Raw genomic sequence first — 12,500 nt, forward strand, 5'->3', positions numbered from 1 at the left:
CAAGAACTTCTAAGTTGTTTTTTTCTTAATGGCCTTCAAGTTGAGGCCCCATGAGGAGAAGAGAGGGAAGGGGCTTGTGTAAGGTGTTGAGAGGATGAATGGAGAAACAACAATGCAGAAGATGAACGAACAAGAGAACGAAGAAGAGATGGCAGAAACCACGCATTAAAAGAAAGCGCCGAACGGAAATGAAAACACGAACGAAGGAAGAATTTGAGATATTCGGGCGCATTCCTTTCGCTTTACAAGGTCGCTCACAACTAGGTCATTTTAGTGCATCGTCTGGGTGTTCATCTCTCACTTTTTTTTCTCTCTCTCTTTTTGTATTTCTGTTTCCGGCTGCTCTTTTTGCATCTTCGTCTGTGGCGGCAGAAGCGACAGCATGGCGCCAGGTTGCAGCCTTGAAGCATACTATACTTGGGCCATTGTTGGCACAAGAATCCGGTGGACGGGGTACACTACTCCTCCAACAGGGCAATGCGGGGTATCGGCCCTTGGAGGAGAAAGATGAGGAGGGGGAAGAAAGATCTGGACGGTAGAGAGCATGTTAAAATGAAGATAGAATTAAATAATATGATCAACGATGAGGGTGAAGATTGCTCATAACAGAAAAGGGAATATGTATATACTACTTCAACGACAGGCAAGAGGTGGAGAGGCTGAAGTTTAAGATAGCCAAACGAGAAGGTTTCAAAATGCTAGACGGAGACTGGAAACTTCTAACCGACGCATCTTATCTGACTGAACATCCCGAGTGTCAAATATCGAGCATTCCTTATTAAATAATTCATGCCACGAATAAACACTGTACCTACATAGAAGAAAGCTAGTTACGACTTGAATGCATCTCTGCAGAGTATTGATATGAATTAATTGTAGTACTCTGTCAGCTAAATATCATTATGCAATTTAACGTTAACTTGTATATATGATAAGAATTTTCGAATCGGGCTGGATAGTGGCATCGAATATAATTGAACAACGATTAATTTACCGAATTAGGTAAATCAGCTTACACATGCACTTTGCCTTGATATGTCAATACAAAATCTTATTATGAAATTTATCGGTTAAATCAGTATTTATACTTCCGGATAAATTTGCATTGATATCAGTTCAGATGTATATAATGGGTATGTTTCGTGTACATATGTGTGTGTATGTATATATATATACACACAATATATATATATATATATATATATATATATATATATATATATATATATATAAACACTATATATATATATATATATATATATATATATATATATATATATATATATATATATATATATATATATATATAGGTGTGTGTGGTGTGTGTGTATGTGTGTGTGCGTGTGCGTGTGCACACAATTAGAAACCTTTGCGTCTGACATAAAGTCAAACGTAAAGGAGACCCACAAAAAAGGTCACAGCAACTGTATCAATCCTTCTGAGCTTCCTTCTTCGGGTGAACACCCTCCAAGCACCAGAAGTTCTTTAGGTTCATGTTCTAGAGCATCTTTTTAAGGTCTGGTCAGTGACATGGCTGGAATTCAGCCTCATGAGAGCGGATGAGTTCTGTGCACTCGACAAACAGCCCTACAGAACACGTAGAAGGAACGTATGAATGTGGAGGTGGAGTTCATTATGAGAATATTTATCTCTGTCTCTGCTATTCAAAATTAATTCAACGTATCGTATAAAAAAACGGAGAATAAATAAGTAGATGAAGAAGAGATCGCGGAGAGAAAAGAACACCAGAAACCGTTAAACCCAAGTCGATTTCGTGTGACCGATTTCGGCCGGTGAGTGACCCTCGGTCAAATGCCATTAACCCAAATCTAATTAAATTTTTCCGTAATCGTTCGTAATACTTTCTTTCGCATTTTTAGAAAGAAAATGATAACCTACTTATTCCACATTTCACTACATCCACAAATTTAGTACTGTACTGACACTGTAATTGCAGAATCATTACTACTGTTATATCAGTTACTTTATATTTGACCATTACTATTACAAACATACATTATATATATATATATATATATATATATATATATATATATATATATATATATATATATACAGTACATATATATACACATACTGTGTGTATATATATATATATATATATATATATATATATATATATATATATATATATACACATATATATATATACATATATATATATATATATATATATATATATATATATATACATATATATATATATATATATATATATATATATATATATATATACATATATATATATATATATATATATATATATATATACATATATATATACATATATATATATATACATATATATATACATATATATATATATATATACATATATATATATATATATATATATATATATATACATATATATATACATACATATATATACATACATATATATATATATATATATATATATATATATATATATACATATATATATATATATATATATATATATATATATACATATATATACATATATATATATATATATATATATATATATATATATATATATATATATATATATATATATATATATATATATATATATATATATATACGCATATATATACACATACTGTGTAATATATATATATATATATATATATATATATATATATATATATATATATATATATATATATATATATATATATATATATATATATATATATGCTTTTCAGGTGATTAGATTGACATATCTATTTTAACGTTGTAACTAATCTTGAAATAGATCCTTTTTTTTATTCATTGCTTATATAGTTTATTTGCCATTCTCTTATTTCCCTTTCCTGTAGCATATGTAGCATACTGCTTTTCTAATCAGGGTTTTCGCTTGAATTGTAATATATAAGGCCAGAGAAGAAATTGCTCCTTTAAGGGCGGTGATATATGTTTATAACCTAATAATACTCTGTACTTTTTCTATTAGCAGTTTTCTAACGTTATTGGCAAGTAAATCGACACGACTATTGGAGTAGTTTTCTCTATTCTAGTCCTAATGGCCTCTAAACCATTATACAAAAACGGTCGCAAAAGAATTACAATTCATCATGCGTTCAAATTGTCCAGTAAGACTAGATTACAGAGAGCTACTCTAATTCTCCCGTCGACTGACTTACCAAAAGCATACGCTAGAAGGCCACCAGTGAAAACAGTATAATACTAGGACATTAAAACAGTATATCACCGGCCTTAAAGAAACAATGCCCTTTTGGCAATACGGAACAGAAACACAAGACTGAATGACACTCGTTCCACTGACGCTCAGCCACTTTATATGTGACGCCTCTAGTACAAGTCGATTGGCAGATAAAATTGACCACCCATCATGTTTCTTACTGCGAACAACCTACCCTTTCCCCTCCTCATTCCCCTACATTCACCTCCCCCTTTTTTTCCATTGCCTCTTCCTCCCCCTCCCCTTACATTTCTCCTTCATTAATATCTTACTCCACAGGAAACGAGAGACTTATTACCCCTCGCCTTTTCCTTCCCCTCCATCTTTGCTTTTCGGCCTCTGAAACTTCAGTACCCACCCTTCAGCGCTCCCTGATACCAGCACCCCTTCCTGTACAAGTTAATCTTGAAACCCACACCTTCAGAAGAACATTAGGTAAATTTACTTAAAAGGGAGGGTATTTGCGGGCATGGAGCGACGGGCCAAAGGTTAGGCAATGCTCCACTACCATGCAGATCTACGTTTTAACTTTGTGTATCCTGCCATGGCTCAATCAGGATGCGGGAAGGGAACATTGCACACAATCTACTACCCGACGTAATTCTGAAAATTCAAGCAAATACTTGCATAGTAATGTAGATAACTGCAGAAATATTTGATATTACAGCTCCAAGATGCCCGGTCTTTCTATCCCTCTCCTACCTCCATCTCATTCTCCTGTACCCCCAACATCCCTTAACCACACCTTCCCTAAAACCTTCACCTCCCAAAGGTTCTTTCCTCAATTCAATGCTAAAGTCCATCACAAGTTTTCCATCCACGTGTCCTCAATCAATCTCTCTCTCTCTCTCTCTCTCTCTCTCTCTCTCTCTCTCTCTCTCTCTCTCTCTCTCTCTCTCACACACACACACACAAACCTTTCCCCCTTCCTTCACCACCTCCACATGTTATCCGTCATCCCCATCTTCCCCCCCCCCTCCTTTCCCAACAGTCACTTCCATCCTATCAAAACATCCATTGCCCCTGTTTTACACTCATCTTTCTCATGCCTTTGCTAACACAAGCTTACTCTTACACATTCCCTTTCATCCTCATCTCCACAGCCCTCTATACCATTTACACCATTCTACTCCAAATCCCATTCTCACCCAACTCCGCTCCACACATTTATGAACAGAAGACAACAACAACAACAAATATACCTCAAATCAATCCACGGCAAACCTTCCATAGCCTCCTCCACAAACTTCCTCCCATCACGCACAATTTTCCTTCACTTGCCTCTAACCTTACTCCACCCACTCCTCCCTCAACCCTGCCTTCGCAACAATCTTCCAGCTCTTTGGCTCTGCTTGTAGACATCGAGGCCTGCAGAGATACCCAGATATAAAAAAACAGTTTCCAGTCCTTTCTATTGGCAAACATCGAGAGCTAACTATTAAACAAGGGATGGATCGAAAGTATCATCATAAGCAACTGATAACATATGCTCATTACTAGTAATACAGGGGACCAAAACAATTTTGATCATGCCACCACACTATAGAGCAGGTAATATGTACACCATGACCTTTGTTAAGGGTATTTATTCTTTTAAACGCATTATCACAGGTAACATAACAAGCAATTAATTTCCTGACTCAGATAGAATGGTACTAGCAAGACTTAATTAAGCTCGCAAATGCAACGAGGTAATAAATAGGGGGTGTTACATTGTAAAGTGACGAACCTGAAATTAGAATGTTAAACCAATAACCTCCAGCAAAAATAACATTTGTAATGAGGTCTATGCTGTCAAGCAAATAAAAGACACTAAGTTCCACAAATAATCATGAACATTCAACCCTTTCAGTCCCACCTCAAAAATACATTTGCAACTCAAAGCCTAGGGTCTCCTTCTTTTTGGACTAGTGTAGTGATTCCCAACCTTTTCTCTGTCATTTCCCCCCTTCACCCAGTTCAACCATCCAGATTTCCCCCTTCATGCCACGCCCAGCCCTCATGCCCACTCGCCTCCCTCAGAAATGGAAATGATATTCCAATTCTCCCCTTGAATATCATGTCAGTGAGAAGTGATATGATCATATCACAATAGAATCAGTAACAACAAATTGCCTCACGTACTATGTGGATATTTTCCTCTTGTTTTAGTTAGTAGGTATTGTAATTATTTCCCCCCTGGAAGCTTCAAATTTCCCCCAGGTTGGGAACCACTGGACTAGTGTGTCTTACTCAACCACTTTTAGAACAAAAAACTATCTGCCCCAAGAATTTAAAATTTCTTTAACCGTATAAATGATTAAACTTCCTTTCTATTGATACATAGCTTGAACATCTTATAAAAGAAAATTATACACGTAAATAATAAAATAGAGAAAATATTGGAAATTACTGAATGGGAAATATGGGGCTAAAAGGAGAAAAACCCCTAATCATAGACTACGCTTTATAGGATTCAAAGGTTAAGCAACATCTCAGGCCAATATTCGGCAATCTCTGATCTCCAAGTAATAACATGTGAAACTAGAGGGGCACTCATTAGACCGCAGACCTCCGTAGAAGCATATTTCTCAATTTTTTGCTCGACCTTGACCTTTGACCTTAACATGTATTAATTGGAGTGGATTTTCACACACTCAAAGCGAACCAAGTTTGAAGTCTCAGTGACAAGAATGGCCAAACTTATCACTGATTGCGTGATATGGACCTTTTACTCGGCCGTGACCTTGACCTTCCAAAGTGTAATAATTTCTAGCTTTTTACACAACAGTTTAAAATCCCTGCAAGTTTTATTACTTCACGATTAAAATAGTGGCCTTAAGGTTGATGACCGGAATTGAACCTTTTGCCTGATCTTGATCATGGACTCGGCCTTAACCTTCAACCTTAACATTTATTAATTAGCGTGGATTTTCATACACTCAAATATGAACCAGGTTTGAGGTCTGTGACAACGATGTCCAAACTTATGGCTGATTACGTGAATTGGACATGTTGCTTGATCATGACCTTTGACCTTGATCTTCCATAATTTAAATCATTTCCACCTTTTTACATTACAGTTAATAACTGCAACTTTCATTACCCTACGATTGAAATTATGGCCAGGAAGGCGTCCAATAAAAACACACACACAATCAAGCATACAAACAGGGGTTAAACATAAACTTCCAACTTTGTTGGTGGAGGTAACTAGAAAGGAGTGCAGACTTCGCCACAGCAGCTTATTTCTCAACTTTTGCTCGACATTAACCTTGACCTTTGACCTAGGACTTTCATTAGTGAATCACTTCCACGTCTCAACATATTTAATCCCCAAAAGTTTCACTGTGAGTAAAATTGTGGCTAGGAAGTTGTTCATAAACAAACAGACAAACAAGGGCGAAAACATAACCTCCTCCTAACTACGTTGGAGGAGGTAACTATATAGAGCGATCGACTAAAAACTAAAGGCCCACCTAACATCAGCCAGATTATCAACGTTCAATCTGCACAAGTTAAATGGGTTGAAATCAAACTTTTTCCTAATGTCTACTGGTTGGGATGAAATACTACAAATTATTATATCACTGTTTTACGAAGCGCGAGGCAAATTCGTGTCCCTAATATAAACATCCCAAGAGGTAGGTCCACCTATATAATACCAACTGATCAGCTAGTTCCTTTTCAACAAAACAGGAAATTAATTCAAGCCGTGGCACTAAAATTACGGCTGATATATTGAAGAGAAAAAAAATAGTCTCACCAGAATTCAAAAACCAAGAAGGGGAAAACCAAAAAAAGCAAAAAAATTAAAAAAAATACCCCAAAAGTTTTCTTTTCATATACAGGCAAGCTTAAGAAAGTTGCACTGTCCCTCACAAGTAAACGGAACGCCTCTTCACATCTCCAGAAGAAAATTTGCAAACGTCCGTCATCACAATACTCATCGGTATATTCAGCCTCGGACGCAAATTCTTAGATAGATGATCCGAATGCATTCCGTGACCTGATCGTCTATAGTTTTTTATAGTTTATATGTGACATGTCTGTTTTGACGTTGTTACTTTTTTTTAGAACGATTTATTGTCAATTTGTTCTCTTCATTTATTTATTTCCTTATTTCCTTTCCTCACTGGGCTGTTTTTCCTGTTGGAGCCCCTGGGCTTGTAGCATCTTGCTTTTCCAACTAGGGTTGTAGCTTGGATAGTAATAATAATAATAATACAGATATGGGAAGAGATGATCGAAAATGAAATTGATTCTCTCGGAATTAACTCAGCAGCTGGTTCTGATGAATTCTCTACTATGCTATTAATTTCATGCAAACAAGAACTGGAGAAACTCATTTGCCTCGTGTGGAGAGAGTACCTTAGATATCGTTAACAATGCTAAAACTTACAGATATGCTGTTACGCGAACCCAATAGTGAAACTTCACTTTCAAAGAATAACAGTCCTTATTTTTATACTTCTCCAGTTATCATAATACTTTAGAAAATAAGGAAATATTATATATATATATATATATATATATATATATATATATATATATATATATATATATATATATATATATATATATATATATATATATATATATATATATATATATATATATATATATATACACACACACACACAAGTGTGTGCGTGTGTGTGTGTATTTTACAAGTATGATTGCAAAAAGTACCCCTGAACACATACTAAAGACGAAGAGCAAGACAAGAAAAGGCAAAAGGCAGATTAATAGTCAACCCAACTATATCACAATTTGCGTCGAGATGAAACTACAGAACCTTTTGTATGCGCAGAGTATTAAGGAAGTCTTTATCTCTAGAATGACATGCATGCAAATAAAATTGATTCCGTTCACAATCAACAGTTATAAGAGTGCTCTCATAACTGTAGGTCTATATGAGAGAGAGAGAGAGAGAGAGAGAGAGAGAGAGAGAGAGAGAGAGAGAGAGAGAGAGAGAGAGAGAGAGAGAGAGCGTGTTTGAAGGTTTGTGAAGACTCGCTGTTTGTTACCATAAATGGTAGTCGAGTTATATTTTTATGTTTATTTTAGGAGTTTTCTGATGCTTTGAGCCAATAAAACAAATAATTGGCTGATTATAGATTACCAAAACACTAATCTTTGTAATGACTTTAGGTATGATATACTTCACTCGATGTTGATTACCATTTGTAAGTATATATTTTTTTTTCTTTTTTTTTTTTTTTTTTAGCAGATACAGTGTAGGGAAAATAGATTTCACTTTTTGGACTACTTTTTATAGCTTTAGTTTTTTTTGTTCTTTATTTGGCAGACTTCTGCAATAGATAGTAGCTTCATTAGTATTCACATCTTTTCCACATTTTCACTCTCCATTTCTTGAATCGGGGAGAACTATAAAAAAGGACTTAATATCATAGAGGACTACCGATTTTCTTCTATTAAGACATGGGCTATCAACCTGGGGGCTATGGCCCCCATGGCAGACTGTTAGAAATTATAAAATTCAAAATATTGTTATAAATCACCATTTACATAAAATGCGTCACTCTGTCCTGTCATTATAAATCATCGATTGGGTGATAAACTATTTCAGTCTTCCAGCTGATGTGTTATAATATATGCGGAAGATGATTGAACTTTGTCCTAACTAAATTAAAATTTCCTGCCAAGTTTGTAATAAACTTAGTCATAAAGGAAAAGTTTTCTTCATCAACATTATAAGTAGTTATTTAGTTTATCCTTCTTATTTCTGTTCTTAATTTCGGGGTATAAGATTTTAGAGAAAATTTAAAATAAAGTAAAAAGAGGGGCACACAAAGGTTGAGAGTTCATGGAGGGACGAATGTAGTGAAAAAGGATAAGATCTACTGTAATGAGACAATGGCTGACATCTTATTGGACCCGATTTTATGTGATATCAAGTTTCGTTGGAACTGTGTAAATATTGAACAATGAATACTAAAATATGTTTAATCTATATTCTTATTAAATGTTTAACAAATCTAGATTTTTTCGCATATAATTCTTTCCAGAAAGTGTTAATTGAAAGATTCTAATAAAGTTTGAATAAGGCAGGACATAAAAATGTAGGATAATGTAAACTGCTGACTTTGAATTAAGAAATACGGGTGCAATGGCAAATAATTATAACAAACCTAAATTTGAAATGAATTAAATGTAAATGTAGACAGAATATGGCGACAGCGGTATCTACAGAATAAACATATTTCAGAAGCTTTTTATTCTCAGTTCATAACTAAGTAAAGCGCCTATTCCATTTCAATCATCTAATACATCTTGACCTCGTAACATCTGCTGTCCACATGTGTTCAAACCACTGAATCCAATCAAAGAAATTTTTGACAGGCACACAAATGAAATATAGACGTAAGCAGTGCAATGTTCAGTGGGGGATCAATGACCTTACCAAAGAAGAAAAAAAATTCCCAATTATAATAAATGGAACCCACTTCTATAAAGTGATGCAACTGGCAGAAGATTCCGGTGTTTATACCCTCCCTGACACGTGGAGAAGAGGCGGTGGCATTGAAACTGCACACGTAGATAAAACTGGATTGTAAACATGATAGAACAGAGAGAGGGCTCAGACAGGAGGCCAAAGGTACGGCGCGAAGAATGGGCGAGTGGAGGCGTTAGCGACAGACACTGATACAATGATGCAAGACTGTTCCAAGTTGTCCCTCCCCCCCACAATCAACGCGTCTTACAAACTAGCCCTCCACCCCCTCTTTATTATTCTTCCAAACTCCCAAACCCTCTTGAATGAAATTTTTGTCGTGCTTACCTGTTCTTCCAAGAAGAGAACGACGCCAGTTGGGTTTGGAATAATAAATGGTCTGTCACTATTACTAATAACAACAACAATGGTGATGACATTAACGTGAAAAATTTATTTGAAATATTAAATTTATTCAACAGAAATAATGAGAAGGTATGAGAGAGGAATATCTAGGGTATGATAAACTAGATAGAAAGCTAAGACCTTTGTTTTAAGCTGATTAGACGTCGCAACTAATAGGGTCATCCATTGTGGTAATCTAATTTAAAGAACGACTAGATTAATTGCCAGTTATTTGAAGTCTCAACATCCAGGGTCACCGACGTCAAACATCACTATGAAACGCATGAATATCGGACGTCAGAGTTCTGATTCATATGGCACGGAGGGGGGGGGGATGTCTTTTCGACTGACGTCAAAACGACGAAGCTAAAAGTATAAAAATTTCTCAGTCAATTAAATTTGCCTTAAGTAAAATGTTAATTCTGCAATACCGTATAATACAATTTCCTTCATTAAATTAACCGCATCGAAGAAGATTTGCGTACTAAAACCAAGCAAACATGCAACAGGGTAAAATAAATGGATGAAATTAAACAACCAAGAATAAAAACAAAGACTAAGAAGGGGGTGCATAAGGCACCTTCTCAAATACCTTGGATCTTCAGAAAGTGTTCTCGAACACCAAAACAGCAGTTGGCATTCAGAAAACGAGAACCCATCGGTATTCAAGAGAAAAAAGAAAAGAATAAGAAATAAGGATCATAATTCAAAACCCGTTGTCCTTGACCGAAGTACTTTAAGGCGGGGTTCGAGCACGAGACGTTTGGCATAGGATACGGAGAATACACAACATACACACACGCACACGAGGGGGTATTCGCCAGGCGCTGGTGTGCTCCAACTGCGGAGAGAATATACACGATGCGCATTTCCATTGAGCAGCATACACATAAGCTGCAGCTTTCCTCAACAAACAATCTCTAGAGATGGTTAAGAGAGATAGAAGCAACTGGTTTGGTCGAAAGAATGCAATAACGTCGTTACGTGGCCACCGAGGGCCGCAGCTGTCAAAAATTTACGCTGACTACTAAAGAATGGATGGAGAGTAATGACCGCAAAGTCATACGCTGTAATAGGGGGGAAAAATCTTGACTGGGTGGATTCATTTGCGGTAATATATTACAATCTTCGAAAAAAAAATCGTATATTGTAAGCAATCTTGTATCTATCAAACGCCATAACTCAATCAAGCAAGTTAACCACTCTAGCAAGTCTTCAGCCAAAATAGAAGACGGCCAATTCTAGGGTAAATGTCCCTGCCATGACAAATATCATGTGTTATTGACACTTGCTACAAATCTTGGGATTAGCAGACGAATGCAACCAGAAAGGCGTCATATTTAAAATTCAAGAGTATTGGCACTTTTTTTTGCCAATATCCAAATTATAATTACAATGAAAAAAAAAATGATCAGATTTACGATATTTTCATTGCTACAAGTACTTTGCGGTCTGCCCCCATGATGTATGCGATAAAACTTTTAAATGATTCAGAGCTTCAAGACATTATATATATATATATATATATATATATATATATATATATATATATATATATATATATATATATATATATATATATATATATATATATACATACATACACAGTATATGTCCATATATATTTAAATTAGCTACTTTAAACTTCTCACAAAAAAAATTAAATCGTGTATTAAACCTTACATTCCGGAAGAGTTAAATTCGAAAACTGCATGGCATGCTAATTAATATGGTTGAGGAAAATAACTTCAATGAAAATTTAACTCAAGAAAACATAATATAATGTAATAGAGGAATAACGCTGGATTTATATAAAGAAAATTAACTTTCATTATATTTCCACATAAACGACACTTACATTTTAATCGGTATAAGATTTTGAGAGAGAGAGAGAGAGAGAGAGAGAGAGAGAGAGAGAGAGAGAGAGAGAGAGAGAGAGAGAGAGAGTAGTTTGATTCATTTTCAGGTATCTGGCAAATGTCCCAATGTAACTGATGCTATAGTATGCAAGCATCGTACATACCCTGCCTGTTACCGAATGTCTCCAGAATTTTGCTTTGAATCCTCACAGTTGACTATTATCATTCGTGCCTCTTTTACGCAAAAAGAATCTAAAAGAAGATAGATATTCAGAAAATTGCTGTTATTATTATTATTATTATTATTATTATTATTAAATGCTAAGCTACAACCCTAGTTGGAAAAGCAGCATACTATAAGCCCAGGGGCCCAAACAGGGAAAATAGCCCAGTGAGGAAAGGAAATAAGGAAATAAGGAAAGATAAAATATTTTAGGAATAGTAACAATATTCAAATAAATATTTCCTATTTAAAGTCTGTAATTCCTACAGTGGTTTTAGGGAAAGTGATCGTTCCTGGATTCCATTCTTCATCGTTGTTATCATTAACATTATCAAGAGTTCAACCCAATGGCTATACGTTGCAAAC

At 35.2% G+C, this 12,500-nt stretch overlaps 1 protein-coding gene across 4 annotated transcripts in view; it reads right to left on the minus strand.

The window, feature by feature from the left end:
• Nucleotides 1-12,500, minus strand: part of phtm (phantom) — a 239,667-nt gene that overhangs the window by 113,127 nt on the left and 114,040 nt on the right. The window contains exon 1 of one of the 4 annotated variants that reach the window (XM_068350764.1): nucleotides 9,661-9,806. The exons of the other annotated variants lie outside the window; for them this stretch is intronic. Within the exon in view, the coding sequence (XP_068206865.1) occupies nucleotides 9,661-9,775 (115 nt within the window). The 5' untranslated portion in view covers nucleotides 9,776-9,806. Of the gene's footprint in view, nucleotides 1-9,660; nucleotides 9,807-12,500 lie in introns of those variants that run through there. 4 annotated transcript variants of the gene reach the window in all.

Source organism: Palaemon carinicauda, chromosome 27, assembly GCF_036898095.1.
Source record: "Palaemon carinicauda isolate YSFRI2023 chromosome 27, ASM3689809v2, whole genome shotgun sequence".
Taxonomy (NCBI): Eukaryota; Metazoa; Arthropoda; class Malacostraca; order Decapoda; family Palaemonidae; genus Palaemon; species Palaemon carinicauda.